The 19,336-nt window shown below is 42.1% G+C and overlaps 1 protein-coding gene and 1 pseudogene across 1 annotated transcript in view; one reads left to right on the top strand and one right to left on the bottom strand.

Moving 5' to 3' along the window:
- Heatr1 (HEAT repeat containing 1) overlaps positions 1 to 19,336 on the bottom strand; it is a 43,236-nt gene that overhangs the window by 10,167 nt on the left and 13,733 nt on the right. Inside the window, exons 15-32 of the mRNA XM_021180215.2 lie at positions 18,504 to 18,715; positions 17,779 to 17,900; positions 16,880 to 17,071; positions 15,621 to 15,804; positions 15,297 to 15,433; positions 14,389 to 14,581; positions 13,569 to 13,738; positions 12,818 to 12,976; positions 11,232 to 11,474; positions 10,687 to 10,818; positions 7,918 to 8,021; positions 7,642 to 7,785; positions 6,903 to 7,021; positions 6,700 to 6,821; positions 5,176 to 5,304; positions 4,098 to 4,328; positions 2,668 to 2,794; positions 2,020 to 2,180 (exon numbers count right to left, since the gene is read on the bottom strand). Coding sequence (XP_021035874.1) covers positions 2,020 to 2,180; positions 2,668 to 2,794; positions 4,098 to 4,328; positions 5,176 to 5,304; positions 6,700 to 6,821; positions 6,903 to 7,021; positions 7,642 to 7,785; positions 7,918 to 8,021; positions 10,687 to 10,818; positions 11,232 to 11,474; positions 12,818 to 12,976; positions 13,569 to 13,738; positions 14,389 to 14,581; positions 15,297 to 15,433; positions 15,621 to 15,804; positions 16,880 to 17,071; positions 17,779 to 17,900; positions 18,504 to 18,715 — 2,881 coding nt within the window. The remainder of the gene's footprint in view (positions 1 to 2,019; positions 2,181 to 2,667; positions 2,795 to 4,097; positions 4,329 to 5,175; positions 5,305 to 6,699; positions 6,822 to 6,902; positions 7,022 to 7,641; positions 7,786 to 7,917; positions 8,022 to 10,686; positions 10,819 to 11,231; positions 11,475 to 12,817; positions 12,977 to 13,568; positions 13,739 to 14,388; positions 14,582 to 15,296; positions 15,434 to 15,620; positions 15,805 to 16,879; positions 17,072 to 17,778; positions 17,901 to 18,503; positions 18,716 to 19,336) is intronic.
- LOC110307930 lies at positions 3,292 to 3,796 on the top strand (annotated as a pseudogene).

Below are 19,336 nucleotides of genomic sequence, written 5' to 3'. Positions count from 1 at the left end.
TGGCGGGTGTTGTGGGTAGCTGGCGAGTGTCAGCCGACCCTGCGCCCCAGCTGCCCCGGTGCTTTTCTGACTGGAAGAGGCTTCAAGTTTGGTATTTTGAAGCATTTCTGTCAGGTTGAGGATCAGGACGTTCTCCTGCACTAACAAAGCTTGGGAACATCTTGCTAAGTCTCTTAGGCATCTGGGCAAGCTTTCCTCACCTCTGACCTGCGCGCACACACAGTGTAGTGTAGTGTAGTGTAGCCTCTCCTCCCCGCCACTGCACGTCTCATATCCTTGCACCTCTTGGCATCAGTTTTCCTATTTCTGCCACTTGGATGAACAGCAAAGCCACGTCCCACTTAGTCCGTGTTTCTCGCTTTGCTCACCAGGGCCCTTGAGTTCTATCAAATATTAAACAGCCATTGTGGTTCCTTTTCATCAAAACGCCATCTTTTGCCAGTGTTGGAATGGAAACTGATGCCTGCAGCCTTCCTTCTCTGCTCGTTTACTGTGACGTTTGCTGACTCAAAATTTGAAAGAAAAATCATTTCTCCTTTGATCACAACACTGTTCTCCTGGATTTTCTTTTAAAAAGCTCTAGGTGTTGCTTTTTACATCAAAGTTTTTCCTCTGCCTAAAATTATGTGATGTCCATGGTGTGAAAACAGAGTGGCTTTCCCCCGGAAATAGAAACACACCATGCCAGCATTAAGTGCACCTTCTTTGTGGCTTTGTAAACCATCTGCCACCCCCGACCCCCACCTAGGTGTGTTCTCAGCCTGGTGGTCAGTCACACTGACCTATCTGATCATGATTCTCTACCATTAACCCTCAGCACATCAACATCAACATCATTTTTAAAGAAGTTAACTGGGGAAGTGTTAACTTTTATGTTAATCTAAAATCTTTGAACAGTTGAGTTTTTTTTTTTAAATCACTTTACTTAATGTGTGTGTGTGTGTACATATGTGCATGCTACAGTGCATGTATGGAAGTCAGAGGACAGCTTGCAGAAATGGGTTCTCTACTTCCAATATTCAGGTTCCCAGGATAAAACTCAAGTCATCAGGCTTGGCAGGATGGGTATACCCACTGATCCATCTAGCCAGCCCAACTGTGTGTCTTTGTATGCAAGAACACTGTCTCTGTTTTTCAAGTATTCTTTTGTGCCTTTTTAAAGAAATTAGTGGAGCAGTGTGGCACACGCCTTTAATCCCAGAACTTGGTAGGCAGAAGCAGGTGGATCTCTGAGTTCCAGGACAGCCAGGGCTACACCGAGAAACCCTGTCTTGAAGAGAACCCTGAGAATTCTATTATAATATTCTTAGCAATGTTTCATTAGGCTGAATTTTCAATACCTCATTTATGTTGTATTGCTTGCAAAGATTTTTTTTCCCCTGTAATCTAAAAGTAGTAACATTTTATAATGGTAAGGTAGCTGACACGCTGAGATAACCCTACCACGCCATCTCTATGAGGAAGCTGCAGAGCTAATGGCTAGGTCTAGGAGATTGCTGATCCTCTTTTTTCCTGGTTCTCACTTTCTTTGCTTGCACAGAAGTGGTGACAGAAGGCACCTGTGTTCCTGACTTCTGGAGAGGTGCCGACACTTCATCCTTGATATAAACCATAGTTTCCTAAGAAAGCTTCACCAGGTGGCTGTGTTGTTCACAATCTTCCCTCAGAACCAGGTGATTTATCCACTCAACTGGCACACACTGGGTTGGGAGTGGCTTGCGGTTGGCATAAACTATGCTATCCTCCATTTGCCTGGAGATGACTGGTGGTACACATGCTCACGTGCTTCCAATGGGGCTTTGCTGCCTGAGAATGACGACATCGCTGGGTCTCACTCAACTCTGGGAGACAGGGTCCAACAGTGTGCATGTGAAGTGCACTGTTTTTCACTGTTTTTCAAGGCATGCCTCACAGTTCCACAGGACATTTGATGAGCTATGTTTTTGTGAGTCTAAGACACTGCTTTTTTTTAGCTAAAACAAGATCAGTTCTTATAAACATGCTTAAAGAACACATTACCTTTTTGAGAAAATGATTGGAAGCCAGGAGTTGGGACATGAAGGACACTGACAAATACTTAAAATGCCGAAGCTGCTTGCTTGTGTGAGCATCCACCTTAAAAACTGGCAACATTTCATCTTGTACTTTATTCTTAGTAGATACTGTCTTGGAGGTGGCTTCTGAAAAACAGCAGCAGACCAGGTAACTTTATCCCTCTCCAACCACTAATCTGTACAATGTGCAAGTGTAGCACGGTGAGCAGGATGCTATCTCAAAGAGAACTGTGCTGGGCTAGGAACCAGACTTGTCCTTAGCCGAAGCAATGAGCGACAGCAGAATGTTTATCAAGGAAGCAGCCACCCCACAAGCCTGAGAAGAGGGAGTCAAAGTAGAAAAGACAACAACACGGGAAAGTGGAGACAATCAGACATTCTAGATCTGGGTTGAGATTCTGAAGCTGAAGGAGAACATCGCCACTCAAAAGGCTTATCTAAAAGCTGAAGATGTATATCTCAGAACTTTAAACTTCAGATATAGCTAAGAGAGTGTTAGAGGTACAGTGGTCAAGGTCATGTATGGATGCACTAGGGTTCCGAAGACCGCCTCATTCCCATCTGCTCTGCCGCAGCTCTGTTAGATGGGAGCCCATCCTTGACCGGGGCTTACCTTCCTTTTCCTCTGGCAGCTTTTCTAGGTAGTGGAGAATATGCATCAGGCTCTGGACCTGATGCCGGACACTGAATTCACAACAGACTGAAATCCAGAACTCAGTATCTGCCTCTAAAATAGCATCCTGTTTAGAAAGAAGGGGAAAGGTGACAACAAGGCCTAACAAGTCCATCAGTAAGCACAAACTAAGGACACACTCAGAACACACCCTGCAGTAGTAAGTGCCTTTCCCTGTAGCTGTCAGCAGATGAGAAAGCTATGAATTCCTTCAGTAGTAGAGATTCAGGAGCGCTGGCTCTTCCAAACAATTGGCCAGTCCTCCCCTCACATAGTGCCTCCACAGGCAACTTGCAGAGACCCTGTTTCAGTGTCCCTCTCTGCTGGGCAGAGAACCACCAGTGGTGCTCCAGACTCATTTCTTAGAAACAGAAAGTAAAGGGCCCTTAGATGTTTGGTTGCTAGAGATGTTCTGGGTTGCTGGGCAGAAGTGGCTCACAATTTTAATCCCAGAAATCAGGAGGCAGTGGCAGGTGGATCTCTGTGGAGGCCATCCAAGTCTACAGAGTGAGTCCCAGGACAGTCAAGGATACACAGAGAAATCCTGTCTTGAAAAACAAGCAAACCCTTTTCTTTCCGATCTGCCATCATGGGTGGAGCTGCCGCCATGATGAAGATTTTTGTGAAGACCCTTACCATCACCCTCAAGGTTGAACCCTTGGACACTATAGAAAATGTAAAGGCCAAGATCCAGGATAAGGAAGGACTTGCTCCTGATCAGCAGAGGCTGGCCTTTGCTGGTAAGCAGCTGGAAGATGGCCGGACTTTGTCTGACTACAACATTCAAAAGGAGTCCACCCTTCATCTGGTGTTGAGACTTCGGGGTGGTGCTAAGAAAAGGAAGAAGGAGTCTTACACCACTCCCAGGAAGAATAAGCATAAGAGGAAGAAGGTTAAGTTGGCTCTGCTGAAATACTATAAGGTGGATGAAAATGGCAAAATCAGCCGACTTCGTCGAGAGTGTCCTGATGAATGTGGTGCTGGAGTTTTTATGGGAAACCACTTGGACAGGCATTACTGTGGCAAGTGTTGCCTGACTGACTGCTTCAACAAACCAGAAGACAAGTAGCTGTGTATGTGTTAATAAAAGAAAGGAACTTATACTTAAAAAAGAAAAAGAAAAACAGACAAACAAAAAAAGATGTTCTGTGTCTATACATTTTGAAAGCTAACTCACCTCCCCCCACCCACCCAAAAAAAGCCACCCCCAAAACCAAGAAACAATCTTGAAAAAGCTTCTGGGTGAGCACTGTCAAACTGCACACACTAAGCAGTGCTAGTCCCACACTTAAGTTGACCAATATCACAAAACCCATGTGACACCACCCCACTGCTTCTTACCACCCCACCTGATTGATATATACTCTGACCTTTTCTCCATAAGCAGCCACCAGCACTGTTTTAGTGACATACTGTTCAAAAAGCAGGACGAGGAGAATCCACAGGAATTTTTCTGCACTTAGTGTGGAGACTAGCTGAACAAGGATGGGCAGGCGTCTGTGTTCTGGCACATGTGGAAGTGCGTCCACAAAGACACCGATGATTTTCACCACAATCTCTTCAACATTTCTAGTGACTTCTACAGAGTCTCCAGTATCAGACTGCAAAAGATCAGACAGGGATTTGAGGAGGCACAAATAACCTTCAAACCCAGCTTTCAGAGGGATTAGGTCTCTTAGTGACAACTCAGTGAGTGTCTATCTTATCTCAGCCATACTTCTGTATAAATCGTGTCCTCCCTTTTGTCAGTTCAAATCCTGTTTCTTATGAACTTTTCTGGTTGTTCTAGACCATTACTCTCGACTCTTTAGCATTTACTTACTCATTTGGCACATAATGTAGTATATACACATAGAAGCGTACATCAGGCACTCGCCCTATAGCTGCCAATGTATTGAACACAGGAAGCACCAATCTAACACCAAGAGTTAAAGGGGGACAGTGTGAATCTCTTATCCTCCAAAAGTTGAAAGCATGGTAAATGATATTCACAAGTGTGAGTGTGGGGTAACAGGTATGCTTGAAGCTCCTTTTCACATCAGGTATCTTTACCTGGTAAGGACAAGTCCTGGCTCTCAGACCATGCTTAGAAAACTCGTGTTAACTTGACTGCTGACAAATCTGACATTGCAGCTATAAAAGTTCCTTTCTCTTATTTTTTCTTTATTGGATTCTCAATCTAAAAGCTTCATTATCAAATGATAAAACAGTCAATTGACTCATCATTATGAGGTCAAAACGCTTCCATGGCTACACTACTATAGTTCAGTGAAACCACATTTAACATATTTGATGGCAGTACCAGAATATGTGGTACTGCCATTTGCTGGCTTCACCACTGTAAAAGTTCCAGACAAAGATGAACCTGAGTGCTTCCAAACTGGCATTTACATGAAAATTGTACAAATTCAAAATAATAACAATGATGGTGGCATGCAGACAGCTTACCTGAATAAGTGCTGGAATGACCATTTTCACTGTCTTGCTAATAACTTGAAAACTATAAGCGTCATCTAGACGCATGACATTGGCTCCCATGAATGTAAAAATAGACATGATGTTGTGAAGAACTTTATCCTGAAATAAATTACAGTTATCACCATTTTCTCTTTCAAATACCAAAGAATTATTTAAAACTCAATAAAAAATTTGAACTATTCTTCCTCAAGAACAGGCAAAGGGCTGGGACTAGGGTTTTAGTTCAACAGCAGAGTGCCTGCTTAGCATGCACAAGACCTTAAGGCTAATGCCCTACACCACCAGAAAGAAAAACAAGTAAAAAAAGGGAGAGCTCGCCCTGATGGTGCGGGAGTGAGAGAGCTGGTAGACTGACCAGCTCAGATATCTCTCAGGCCCAGATCCAGGTCTTTAAATTGATCCATCCAACATCTACCCCATCAATAAACTATCAGAGTGTATGAAGGGGCCAATCCTACAGATTCAAAACTACTGGATCTCCATGACACAGACCAAGAACAAGATATATCTAAGAGGAGTCCAGTGAGGCTCCAGTACTGACAGTGTAGCAGAAGGCAGAGCCTCAGACCAGTGGTCAGTGCAAAGAACATTTGCAGGCAACCCAGTGCAGACAAAAGGGGCGCACTATAGCTTCCACAATGAGCTTTCTCGGGTTCTTTTCTTCTCCTTTTGGCGGGGAGGTTGCAAGGCTCAAGGGTGGTACAAGGGGACTGGAGGGTAAGTGGAACTGGGTACATGAAGTGAAATTCATAACAACCCAATAAAAAGTTAAAGGTGGCGGCAGAGGTGGGGAATCTCAAGTTTCCAAACATACAAATGGTCAACATACAAAAGAATGTTGAGAAAACAGATAAACATGAAAGCAGCAGCATCCAAGACTGGGGACTGTGATATCAAAGTGACAACAAGACACCCTTTGCATCCACCACAGTGGCTAGGAGCTCTACTATACTGGATGGATGTCACTTGACTTTCATGAGCTAAATGGTAACCAATTTTTTAAAATTTTTGATAATCAATTTTGTGTGTGTGTCGTTTGTTTAGTATCTTCTGGGGACTGGCAAGCTGGAGAGTTTCCTGGAGAGCATGAGGGTGTCAGCTAACGTTGTCTGAGGAGCCAAGCACACGTCGTCCAGCTGAAGCTCCATCACACTCCAGGGAGGAGGAAAGTTACTATTATTTTCACTTACTAACTGAAGCTTGTTTTTCTTTCTTTCTTTCTTTCTTTCTTTCTTTCTTTCTTTCTTTCTTTCTTTCTTTCTTTCTTTCTTTCTTCCTTCCTTCCTTCCTTCTTTCTTTCCTTTCTTTTCTTTCTTTTCTTTCTTTCTTTCTTTCTTTCCCCAACACTGGGAATCACACTAGATCTAACCTTTGCCAGGCAAAAGCTCTACCACTGAGCCCTAAGCCTCTGCCTAATGAATTTAAGTCAGTACACACCAATGCATTGAAGAAGAGACCTGAAACAGCCACTCGAGTCTTATATCTTTCACTTACCGGAAATATTCCAGCAACAGTACCCAAAAGTAGCAGGGCATGGTGGTGAGTCTGCGGCATCTCCGAGAGGCGGATGCACTGCACTATCAGCTCCACATTGAACTTCTCCTCATCCACAACATCTAGGGTGGAGGGAAGGGGTGGCTGATAGACTCATGAGCAAGCAGGCCGCTTCCTGCCCTTCCCGCCCACCAAGCACATACCTTTAGGTATTCTGCCACCATCTGGGGAGAGTTTTTGGCAGATGTTGAGCAAACAACTCAGAATTAACTGCTTAGTGTACTCCATGTTCCCCTGCTCTGATGACAAAGGTTCTAAACACCTTCAGGAGCCCCAGAAGAGAAATGATTGGAAATTTAGAAGTTAATACAGTCACATTAATGACTACTGTTCAAAACCTATTCAATAAGGAATAAAGAAAATACTACTATTAAGCAGTCTAATAGATTTCTAACTCCAGTTTAGTTTCTCATTAGTCAAGTACATCAAGTGGTTTCTTTCCACAATTTAGGTACTTCCCACCAACTGACTTGCGATCTCCTAACGACGTGGAGAATCACGGTACTTTTCCAATGACAACAGCCTCCTCAGCTCAGTGGCACACTCTAAAGCTATTTTCTAATAATTTACAACTACGATATTGCAGGCGTCACACAGCATCCTTAAAATACACATGAGTGGCTAAGATACGGCACTGGAAGTTAGGTAGGAAAGCAGGTAGATCGATGAAGTCAGTTACTACACAGCTCAGGAGGAAGCCAGCGTACGAAATTCGTAATGGGTTACTGAACCCAGGCTTCAATATTTCAATTACAGCACTTTAACTTCCTTTATTGGACAGATGATCTGAACAAGAAAAATATCCCCAAAGACAATGATAAATCAACATGGGCAAATTTTTACCACCCTCTTGTCCCCAAGACCAGACCCACGTGCCATTACCTCGACAGCAAGTTAAAGAGGGATGGGATCAGTATCTGAGGGCACTTGAGCTTCTTTTTGTGCTGCAGCAACTCCAGGATGAGGGTGACTCTTTGCCAGTAAGGGCCCTCCACTTCTTGAACAGACTCCACATCTTGTGACTTTCTGGGAAACAGAGTTGACAATGCAAACACTATTACCCCTGTTTATGCAAAACTGGTGTGTATCTAGAAACCACAACAATAGCCTGAGCCTGAGGAACAAGACCAGACCCCTTGGTGTACTCAAAGCTCTTACTTCTGTTGCATTTTCTGCCTTCTCGTTTGCTGAATTGTGCCCAAAGATTTAGCTTTATCTCGTGGCTCCAGTTCTATTCTGATTTGTTCAGCATCGACAGAAATCTGAAATATTGAAATAATGGCTAGTGATGTGATTCACTGGAACAAGATTACAGCAATAGTTGTAATGTAATTATCAACGATCAACATTAAAATAAAACCAGAAAGTCGGGTGGGTGTGGCGCACACCTTTTATCCCAGCATTTGGGAGGCAGAGGCAGGTGGATCTCTGAGTTCAAAGCCAGCCTGGTCTATACTGTGAGTTCCAGGACTGCCAGGAATCCACAGAGGAAACCCATCAATCGATCAATAGATAGATAAACATAGCTGCAATAAGCATCACTGCACAGGTCAACGACAGCATTTCAGTCTACATCTATGTCATTGTGCCACTTGAAGTCTGCCCAGTCCCCAATACAAGCACTACAAACGCCGTCTTATGTGTTATTTAGGATGCTCTCAAGTACGATGCTGAACAGATTCCTATGGTACTTACTTGCTGTCACTAGGTTCAGAAATATGTACAATATCAATTACATTTGCCTTACAATCTAGGCTGAGCTTATCTATAGCTGATATGGCATGTTTGAGTTCAAATCCCAACAACCACATGGTGGCTCACAACCACTCATAATGAGATCTGATGCCCTCTTCTGGTGTGTCTGAAGTCAGCTACAGTGAACTTATGTATAATAAGAAGTAAATCTTTTTTTTTTTTTTTTAAAGACATTCATTAAAATACAAGTATGGACTGAGTAGTAAATGATACCAAGGAATTACTATCAATTTTTTCAGGTATGTTGTAGTTACGTTAGACAATGGTCATTTTTAAAAGGTGAAAATGTAAAAAGTACATAGGGACAGAAATTAAATGTTTTAGACTTGCTTTAGAATATTTCCCTCTGCAGCGAAAAAGAGGAGAAAAAGCTGTTAAAGATTGAGATCTAAATCTGTATATTACATTTTTCATCATTATTTAAGCTAAATATTTTATGTGTATGTGTATTTTGCCAGTATATACATCTGTGTACCACCTACATGCCTGGTGTTTGTGTAAGCCACAGGAGGATGTTAGATGCCCTGGATCCTTGTGAGTAGCAACATGGTGCTAGGAATCAAACCCAGGTCCTCCTCTGGGAGAGCAACAGGTACTCTCAACTACTGAAGCCATCTCTCCAGCCCCGATTTCTATTATTCTTATTGTTACATGCATACCGTGTCTGTTATGTGTATGCACATGCTCCCTGTGCATGCATGTGGAGATCCAGCATAGATAGCAAGTCTTCCTTGATTGTTCTTCACCTTGTTTATTGAGGCAGGGTCTGTTACCTGAACCCAGAGCTTAACTACACAGCTACTCTAACCAGCCAGCTTGCTTAAGACCCTGCTTTTGTCTTCTAAGTACTGGAACTAGAGGTGGACTACCATCCACACCCAGATTTACATAGGATACAAGCTCCAGTATTGACACTTGTGAGGCAATCACTTTATCCACCCCCTAACATTTTCTAATGCAGTCAATTCAAGGAATGAAATAACCCACTCCAATGACGGCTAGGTCTCAATGTACAGACAAACATAGCATGTTGAGCTCCAATTCCATCTGATACATCACACATCTATTTAAGTAACGTAAGGTCATCTTGCGCAACATCAAGCCCCTCACAAGTCCCCATTCCTTTCATGAAACAGGCAGGTGCACCTAATGAGTAAGATCCAAAAATAAGACAACCATGAGTAACTCTCTGAAAATATACACTTCATATCTAACAATCAAACACTGCCCCGCTTTCAGTTTGTCCTGCTTCTTGTACATAGATGGAAATGCGGCCTCTCAGCTTCTGGCTTCAGCCACCTGCTACCATACCTCCTTCACCATTATGGACTCTTGTTTTGGAGGCATTTGTGCTGTTCTTAATCTTGTTCAAAGAAGCTTCCTATACAGTGGGTAGTGGCTATTACAAAAGTCCTAACCATCCAAAATACTGAGAATAAGTGACTGTGAATGCTCAGCCAGATGGGACATCTATACTGACCTGCTTCATACCAAACCAGGACCAGGGAACACTTTGGTAGAGTAGGCAGACATAACTGAAGACCAGAAAGATAGAGAAGAATGCTGGGTTTATATGCATAATATCACACCTGTTAAAATTTTTAGCATGAATGGAGCAGGGGCTCCTGAGGCTCCACTCCTGGCTAAGGAGCCATTGACAGCAAATGGCTTCCGAGAGAACACTGGCAGGTTGCCTAAGCCCTGGTGTATGATTCCACACACACCCACACATGAGCAACACTAGTCAGACTTGGTAGATTGTTTCTTTTTTTTTGGTTTTTCGAGACAGGGTTTCTCTGTGTAGCCCTGGCTGTCCTGGAACTCACTCTGTAGACCAGGCTGGCCTCGAACTCAGAAATCGGCCTGCCTCTGCCTCCGAGTGCTGGGATTAAGGAGGAATTGAAGCTGGAAAGGAGCTATACTGGCAGGGGAGAGGGGGAAGCAAGGGAAGTACTTGGATATGGTTAAGATGCATTGTATAAGCTATGAGAAATTTAAAGAATAAATTTAAAAATGAAAAAAGATGGCGAAGACGTAAGACTTGGTTTTGAACTTCTTCTCTGAGTCTTGTTAACAGTGGAGTCTGACCCCAAAGGAACACTGTAAAACACAGGTTACACTTTGTCAACTGGAAAGACTAAACACGCACAAAGTACAAAGTTTGCAACTTACCCCCTTAAAAACACTGCCGACCGTCTGAACACAGTGCGCGTCTTTGCAGTTCACTAACAAGTCAAACAGCACACACAGGAGCTTCTGCTGGACCTGTCCATCTGACACAGCGGCAAAAAACAGCTTTGTAATCTAGGAGCAAAAAACCCCAGGGTGAGAAAACAACTTTAACCTAACTATAATACAACTGGTGCTACATTTTTCCATTTCAAATTCAGTGCTTAAAAAAGGGAGGAGGTATTTCTTACTCTTGTGGGTTGTAATGCATGCATACGCACAGGTGGAGCTAAGAGAAGAATTTTTGGGAATCCGTTCTCACTGAAGGTTCTGGGGAATCACTCAAGTTGTTGAGTTTGCATGACAAGCATCTTTACCTGTGGAGTCATCTCACCGGCTTTTAAATGCAATCCTTTCTAATGGCCTGCATGCAACTTTTGTACAGTAGGTAAAATATACCTATGCCTTTAGAAGCAGGTTCAACCTACTAATAATTTACAACTTCTTCATGCTTGATTAAGCTTGGGCTTCTAAAGGAAGCCACTGACCTTTTCGAGAGCAGTGATCTGAACAGTTGGCATTCCTGGGTGAAGCTCCTTTGTTGTGTGCATAGCTTTTATGAACAGGTCTAGACTCTTTGGGTCTTTCTGTAAAAGCGAAGCTGAATACTCATTGTATTTTCCCAGAGTGAGATGCAAAACGATAGCCTCATCTTTCAGGACAGCCGTGGGCTCCTTTTCCACCTTCTCTAGGAGTTGTTCCACCATAGGCAGCAGCTGGGCAAGCACCATCTAAAGACAGAGAAGGTTGTCAGACTCATGCTTTGCTCAGGGCTGCCACCTGACAGTTCTCTAAGACACTGTGGTTGTGAGGACAGAAACTATGACCTAAAATATGAGTAGATTAACAGTTCAACATTTGCCAAAACACTGCATTTCCCTCAACCATTTCTAGTTTGATATGACCAATATGAACTCAAGTGAATTCATATTATATGTAAGTCATATTATATTCATATTATATTAATATAAAGTCAAGGCTTCAGTAATTAAACCATAGGTCAGCAAATCATAGCTTGTCTAACAAAGTCAGTGATGTCCTATCTTTTTAAACTTTAATTGAAAACAGCCATATTTATCTGTTTGCACACCCTCTGTGGCTGCTTTCCTAAAAGTGGCAGATCTGAGCAGCTGCAAAGAAAGATGGTCCACAGAGCCAAGAGTTGTTTCTTGATATCTACAGAGTAATGCCTCTAACCCAACTCCGTAAACAAAAGTCTGCATACTCAAGCTCCTTATAGAACACGGCATAACATGAGCATATAATCTAGCACAGCTTTCCAAAACTTACCTCTAAGTTAATTACAGTAATAATGCTGTATTTTTTTTAGGAAGGACAAGAAAAAAACCCTGCCTATTTACTATAAACATAATTTTTCTCCCAAACATTTCCAATTTGAGCCTGGTTGTATCAGAAGACATGAACCTCACAGACAGGAGTATGGACCATATTCATAGTCACTCCTTTATACAAGAAGTTTTGTCAACTTATAAATGTCCCCAGTGACAACTCAGGGCTGATAACTGATACATTGAGCATATAATCAATTAATTTATATTCCACTTTAACCATTTTAATTCTCTGAATACTGTAGTCAGTTAAGAGCAATGGGAAACATGGGCATGTAAGGCAGTGTGAAGAAGGCACTTAAAGCTCCACTGGTCAGAGCAGACACTCCCTTCGTGTCACAGGCTTCCTAGGACACAATGCAGCCTGTGCTTTTCCCTCCAGAAAAACACATGAAGCCATATATTTTATAAGTAAGGAAAAAGTTCCAATTTCAGAGACTACAAATGTTTCTTTGTAGAGGACTTCGCCTTGAAAAAATGGACACAAATCAAAGCCTATCTGGAGTAAAGCTGATGCGAGATAACACACGTAATATTAAAGGGAATGGACATTTGTGATATGCGATTTTTGCATCCTGTATCTTTTTGTCTTTTGTATCTCTTCCTTCAAATCTGTGAAGAACATCCTCCCCCTGGGAGCACTTGGTTACTTCCACCTACATGACAGTTACTCCTCAGGTCACACGGGACACACAGTCCATGCGTTCTGTGAAAATCTCTCCTACCTCACTGTTCACACCTTGGAATACTTTCATCAAGCCTTTTGCAATGTAAGATGGGCAGCCATACACACAGTGAAGAAGGCTTCTCAGGGTTTCAGACAACTTCTGATGTGATTTCTGTTTCTCTTCATTCTGTAGTTCATCAAATAGTGTAGCCAAATCCTAGGATACCAGAAAGAAAAATGTAGCCGGGCGTGGTGGCACACGCCTTTAATCCCAGCACTTGGGAGGCAGAGGCAGGTGGATTTCTGAGTTCGAGGCCAGCCTGGTCTACAAAGTGAGTTNGCAGGTGGATTTCTGAGTTCGAGGCCAGCCTGGTCTACAAAGTGAGTTCCAGGACAGCCAAGGCTACACAGAGAAACCCTGTCTCGAAAAATCCACACACACACAAAAAAAAAAAAAAAAAGAAAAAAGAAAATTGTATTAAAAAGGGAACACAAACTTTCAGGACTAAATTATGGAAGATTCTTTTCAAATGATGTGACACTTCTTACACTTTTTAAAATTTCTCTTCAATAAAGTTCCAACTAGAAGGAATATCAGTATCCAAAAGCTAGCTCACTATGAAAGCTTCAACATGACTCTTTCACACAAGAAAAGGACAACAGAATTGAAACAGTCTATGGCTTTAAAAAGAAGGATCAAAAGCCCGTAGTTGCTGATGCAAATTATTTAAATTAGTGGATCAGCCTCCCCAAATCCCTACAAGGTACAGGAAGAGAGAACTTCTCAACCTTCTTTGACAGTAGTCTACCTGAATCACATAGGTAGCATCTGAAGTGATCTCTTCTGCCTTAGGAATGAGGTGATCTATCACCAGCTGAAACTTTGAGGGTACCCCACTGAGGGCCTGGAGACACTGGACGGCAGCTCTGCGGACTTCTTTGATAGGGCTTCCCAGATTGAGGAGTAGAGACATCACCACTAATACCAAAGGGGAAAGGATGTGTCAGTGAGCAAAACTTAAATAGTGTCAAAGGAACACAGTGATAGGTTTCCTTCTAGGGCTGGGAGCAAGGTCAGTGGCACAGTATGCATCAGGCCTGGCTACCATCTCTAGCACTATCCCCACCCTGGCAACATACACACACAAAAGGTTCCCTCTCAGACTCCCTCTTTTGAAGGCTGTTCATTGCCTAATTTTTTCAGAAAAATTAGGGTCACGCTCCTCAAAGCATACAAATGAGTCCAGACAATCTACTCTCACCATGTGCCATCACACCTGGCTTTTTTTCTTAATTTTTAAATTACATTTTAAATAAATAAATAAATAAAAGCAAGAATATCATCTTCTGTATCTCTATGCAGTAGGGGTGCTATCATCACTGTCTTCGTGCACAGGTCAGAGGACAACTTTGAGGGGTTAGTGGTCTCCTTTCGCTATGTGGGGACTGGAATTAAATTTAAGTCATAAGGCTTGGTGGCAAGTGCCTTTATCCTTGTCACCATCTCCCCTATAGAATGAACTATTTAAGTAAATGATGTTATCTCTATACAAGCAAATGATATGCCACACTTCCTCCCAGAGTAAGATGTCTAAAATGTATTAGGAAGTTAAATGTGACCTGTTGTACCTGGAGATGCAGTAGATGCCAGCTTTTGTTTATACTGTGTATTCTGAGAAGAAAGCATTGCAGAGCCTATGTAAAGAGCTTGAGTCTGCAGCTCTGACTTCACAGTGCAGTTAAGTGGATTTGAAAGGCTAGAACCATAGGTCCACAAAACACAAAAGAACTTGAACAACTGCAGAACATCTTGTAGATGTACCTAATGAAAAGAAAAGAAAACAAAAACAAGGAAAAGAAAACAAAGTGAGGTCTAATTCTTACTCAGATATGCTGTCCCTGGACCTTTTCACTACTGTACAATAACCACACAGGAGTGAGGTGATGAATCACTCTTCAATATTCCGAACTTCAACCTGTTAGGACGGACGTCACTGAAGAATGACATTCAAGAAGCCTCACTCTAACTTCGCAGTTGGAAATACCGAACAACAACAAAAGACAGGTGCATTAGCTAAAGGTCAGGACTAGAGTGGGACCTGGAAAGCTTCACTAAACGCTCTCAGGAGAAGGAGTTAGAGATGGCGACAATGCTGAATGAAAGCCACAGAAAGAGTGAGTCAGACAAGGACAAGGACACGCTGCTTGCATCATGGAGGCAGGAAAGCCCACAGAAGCTTCGTGAGTGCCTCTGCATCTCCTACACACCATCCCTGAACACTCAGCCAGTTTACTCATCTATAAATGATATTTAAAACAAAACAGACTGAGTTGTTTTGATTTTTAAACAATAGGGATGCTGCAATGCTACTCTGTACTCAACATGCTGCCTGGCTGTAAGTACTAGACTGCTCTCGAGGGCATCTTTATCAGCACACACTGTTCACCCCCGCAAAATATACTTTATTATTAGGCTTTAGTACTAAAATAACCTACACTACCTATAGCAGAAATGCTTGTGAGGAGTGACCAAGTACCTTCATTATAAGCCTCATCAGAACCCTGAAATGCATGGCGTCAGAAACCTCCAGCAGCATTTCAAAGATACCAATGAGCAGGTGCAGGTAGTGTCTGCTGTCTTCATCTAGCTGCTCGGGATCCCACCACATGGCACCTGAGGGACAAGGGGACAAAGAGAAGCGATGGACAATCCCGCACGAGCATGCTGGGGGAGCTTGCCATTCAATGGACAATTCTGCATGAGCATGCTGGGGGAGCTAGCCGTTCAAGTGAAGCTGAACCGTGTATGGTGTTAGGAATGCAGCACCCCATCACATTGAAGACTCATGACCATGCCTTACCTGTAGGGAAAGATTTTGGAGCCTTCATTGCAAAAATAAAACATTTCATGGAAAATACAAGTAAAATGGCGTCCTCCATGACAACCCTCTGGGCACCGTGGAGCTCCTGCACGTAACGCACCCACAGCTCCTCCGGCAATCCTCTGTTCAACATCAGTTCCACCTGCCACTCTGAGGGCATTTCCTGAAACATGAATGGAAACAGAAGCTAGCTCATCCTCAGAGTTCCAAACAGGTGCTCTATGACTGCAACGGATATGCGCTCCTAGTCGGGAGTGTCACACTGGGGTGTGTGTGTGTAACTAGCTCATCCTCAGAGGAGTTCCTAACAGGTGTTCTATGACTGCAACAGATGTGTACATTCCAGTAGAGAGTGTGTCACACTGATGTGTGTGTATGTGTGTGTGTGTGTGTGGTGTGTGTGTGTGTGTGTGTGTGTGTGTGTATGGACACAGTGCTACAGCCGAAAAGATACTCACAGTCCCCAGAAAGGGCATTAATAGAGCAATGTGAAACAACCTGCTGCCTACACTGAACAAAACACAACCACTCTACACTGCTGGCCGGAGGACAAGCACAGCTCCAGTTACTGTACCTCACAAAAAGTCAGTCAGACGTTAAGAGGGGCTCACTGGAGCCACTTTTTAAAGTCTAAAGAAGCATGCTAATTTCACATAATTTTAGTTAACAATGGCTACAACTAGAATTTATAAAACTCCTGAGAGTATACATAAATATGAATTGTAATTCTCTTAGCAAATCCTGTAATGAGCAGCCCTTTGAAGTTTAGAAGATAAATAAAAGAAAAATGCTGATGCAAACAGCAGATATTAAAACAAGCTTGCTACCTCAAAATGGGGCACTAGGAACTTTAGTAACACTGTCCGGGACAACAGTGGGCCAGAGACATCTGAACCTACTGGAATACTCAATGATTTGAAATATCTACGATATTCTTTCAATAAATACTAGAACAAGTTTTATGTGGAAGTGAAGCACTGGAACAGATAGGAAGGAAACTTGGATTATGCACTGAGAGAATCAGCAGAAGAGTCTGCCCTCAGAACCCCGTGATTCAAGTCAACTTCCTGGAGAAGCCTGAGAGTGCTTTGTCTCGGTACCCATGGCTAACGTTCTGACCAGCACTTCCCACTTCCCCAAGCAGAGCCAGACCTCTGGGCTTCAGTTTAGCTGTGGCCATCAGACCACAGTGTTATTTCACCCAACACTCAACTTCCTGCAGACACTGCACTCCTTACCACAGCAGTGATGATGCTTTTGAGCTTCTTTATCTTTTTCTGCAGTAAACTGAACACTCTCATAGCAAACGGGAAGCAGGTTTCTTGGAAGGATGAGCAGCAAGAGATCAGCACAGACACAGTCACGTGAAACGCCACTTTCTGCTTCAGGCTGTAAGACTCCTTTTCCCCAGCACATACTAGATCTTCGACCTTGAGAAATAAGCATCCTCTATTACTAGTTAGTTAGTCACAGTCTTCTATCCCAGGCCTACCTAGGTATTGTGTATAAAGTAAGACGACAGAAAGATCAGTAAACACTGATCGCTAAGCCATTATACAAACTTAGAAATTAAAATGGACAAAATTACACTTGACAAGTTTATGCATTTAACCCACAGACCTAAGAATACAAACAACAAAAATCAATAAGACATCTAATACCATTAAAAAAGGTTTACTAAAGTATTTTCTTTTAATTTCATTTTGCTATGTTAACAATGAAAAGACCTCACTATTTTAAATATAAATAGGAAAAATGAGATTAAAAAGAACAAAGTATTCTCACTAGTCCAAAAGTGCTATAAAATATTAAGGACTTCAGATAATCTGTACAACATGCTAAGTTAGCCACAGGTGGTTTATACAAGCTTATAATCCCAGCACTTGGGAGGTTAAGGCAGGAGGATCAGAAATTCATCCTGGGCTACACAGTGAGTTCCAGGCTAGCTTGAGCTGTAACTCTCAGCCATGGCCCCAAAGAAATACACAAAATTACTCTTGTATTTGTTTAAAGCAAAACAGGGCATAAGAAAGGAACAACAGCAAAACTTCAGAAAAGCAGCCACGTAGAGCAGAAGTGGGAGCCTAATAAGCCTGAGGAGTAGAAGGCAGAGGGGAGGGGAGGGGAGGCCACATACCAGCTTCAACACTGTAGAGCGCTCTCCTAAACTTAAATTGCTGCCCAGCAGCTGAACCATCTTCTGGTTTCCTACACCAATTATTTCTCTTGATTTCCTGCTTTTAATAACATTTTCAAGAGCTGTAAAAAAATAAAAAGTTTGAATACTATATCACTGTATCACTGGCATCCTTATAAAGTATTGGGGAAAAGTAAGACATTTAGATAAAATATTTACTAGTTCTCTACCAAGGCTTGCTTTTTATTTTTACTTTTAATCCAACTTTGAATTTTCTTATCTTCTTTATAAAATTGATATCTGTTTTATAAAGTTGTTCCAGGCCAGCTTGAGTTATAACTCTCAGCCAATGTCTCAAAGGAATACACAAAACTACCTTTGTATTTGATTAAAGCAAAACAGCTTTTAAGAATGGAACAACAACAACAAAAAATAATAAGAAAAGAGGGCTGATGAGATGGCTCAGGGGGTCAGAGCACTCACTGACTGCTCTTCCAAAGGTCATGAGTTCAAATCCCAGCAACCACATGGTGGCTCACAACCACCCGTAATGAGATCTGATGCCCTCTTCTGGTGCATCTGGTGATGGCTATAGTGTACTTATTTATAATAATAAATAAATCTTAAAAAAAAAAAATGGAACAACAGCAAAAAGTCAGGAGGGGAAAAGCCTTGTAAAACAGAAGTGGGCATTTAACTATGACTTTAACAACTGACTTTCTTACCTTCTTTCCAGCCTCTTAATAGAGGATGCAGAGAACAAATTCCTGATTTTGACAAATGTATAGCAATTTTCATATCAGGAGACTCTACATCATTACTAGTAATAACCATAAAAGGCAGCAACTGGACAACCACCTGATTTGCCAACTGGTCATTTTTACTTAGTATCTCTTCTTTAATTAGTAAGTTTGCTGCTAGCTCAAGCACCCTGTACCTGCAAGACATGAAAGTACCTTTGATTCAGACACATGTTCAAGTCAGCAGAAACATTATTACACTGTTCTGGATCAACTGACAACAGCTTGTCTAGTCTCCTAGACAAGAATATTGCTCAGAGATCACCAAGATACAACCTCAAATCCATTCCAAAAAGGAGTTATCTAAGCCAATAACTGTTCTGTCAAATATCTTAAAAGGAAACAAACAAAAATCAAAAATCTGAAAAATAAAAAACTTCTAACTGTAACAAAATATATTATATCAGACATCTCAGCTCCACTGGACAGTAGAAATTCACTCATGCATTAAAAAAAAAGAAATAAAAAATAAAGTATATCCCAGGGCTGGAGAATGGATCAGCTAAGAAGACTACACTGGCTCTTCTTCTAGAAGACCTGGGCTGGGTTTGCAACACTCACATGGTAATTTAACATGCAGTAGTAATACCACTTTTGGGGACTCTTAACACCTTCTTCTGGCTTCCAGAAACACAAGGTATATATGAGGTGCACATAAATTTATATAGGAAAACCCCCTATAGATCACATTGCCAAAGAAACACACATCCTTTCTGGGAAATGGAGAGCTAGTTTTTATTAAGGTAGATCAACACACT

This window comes from Mus caroli, chromosome 13 (assembly GCF_900094665.2).
Source record: "Mus caroli chromosome 13, CAROLI_EIJ_v1.1, whole genome shotgun sequence".
NCBI classification, from domain to species: Eukaryota; Metazoa; Chordata; class Mammalia; order Rodentia; family Muridae; genus Mus; species Mus caroli.
Note: the sequence above shows the minus strand (reverse complement) of the source record. Positions and strands in the feature narration are given on the sequence as shown.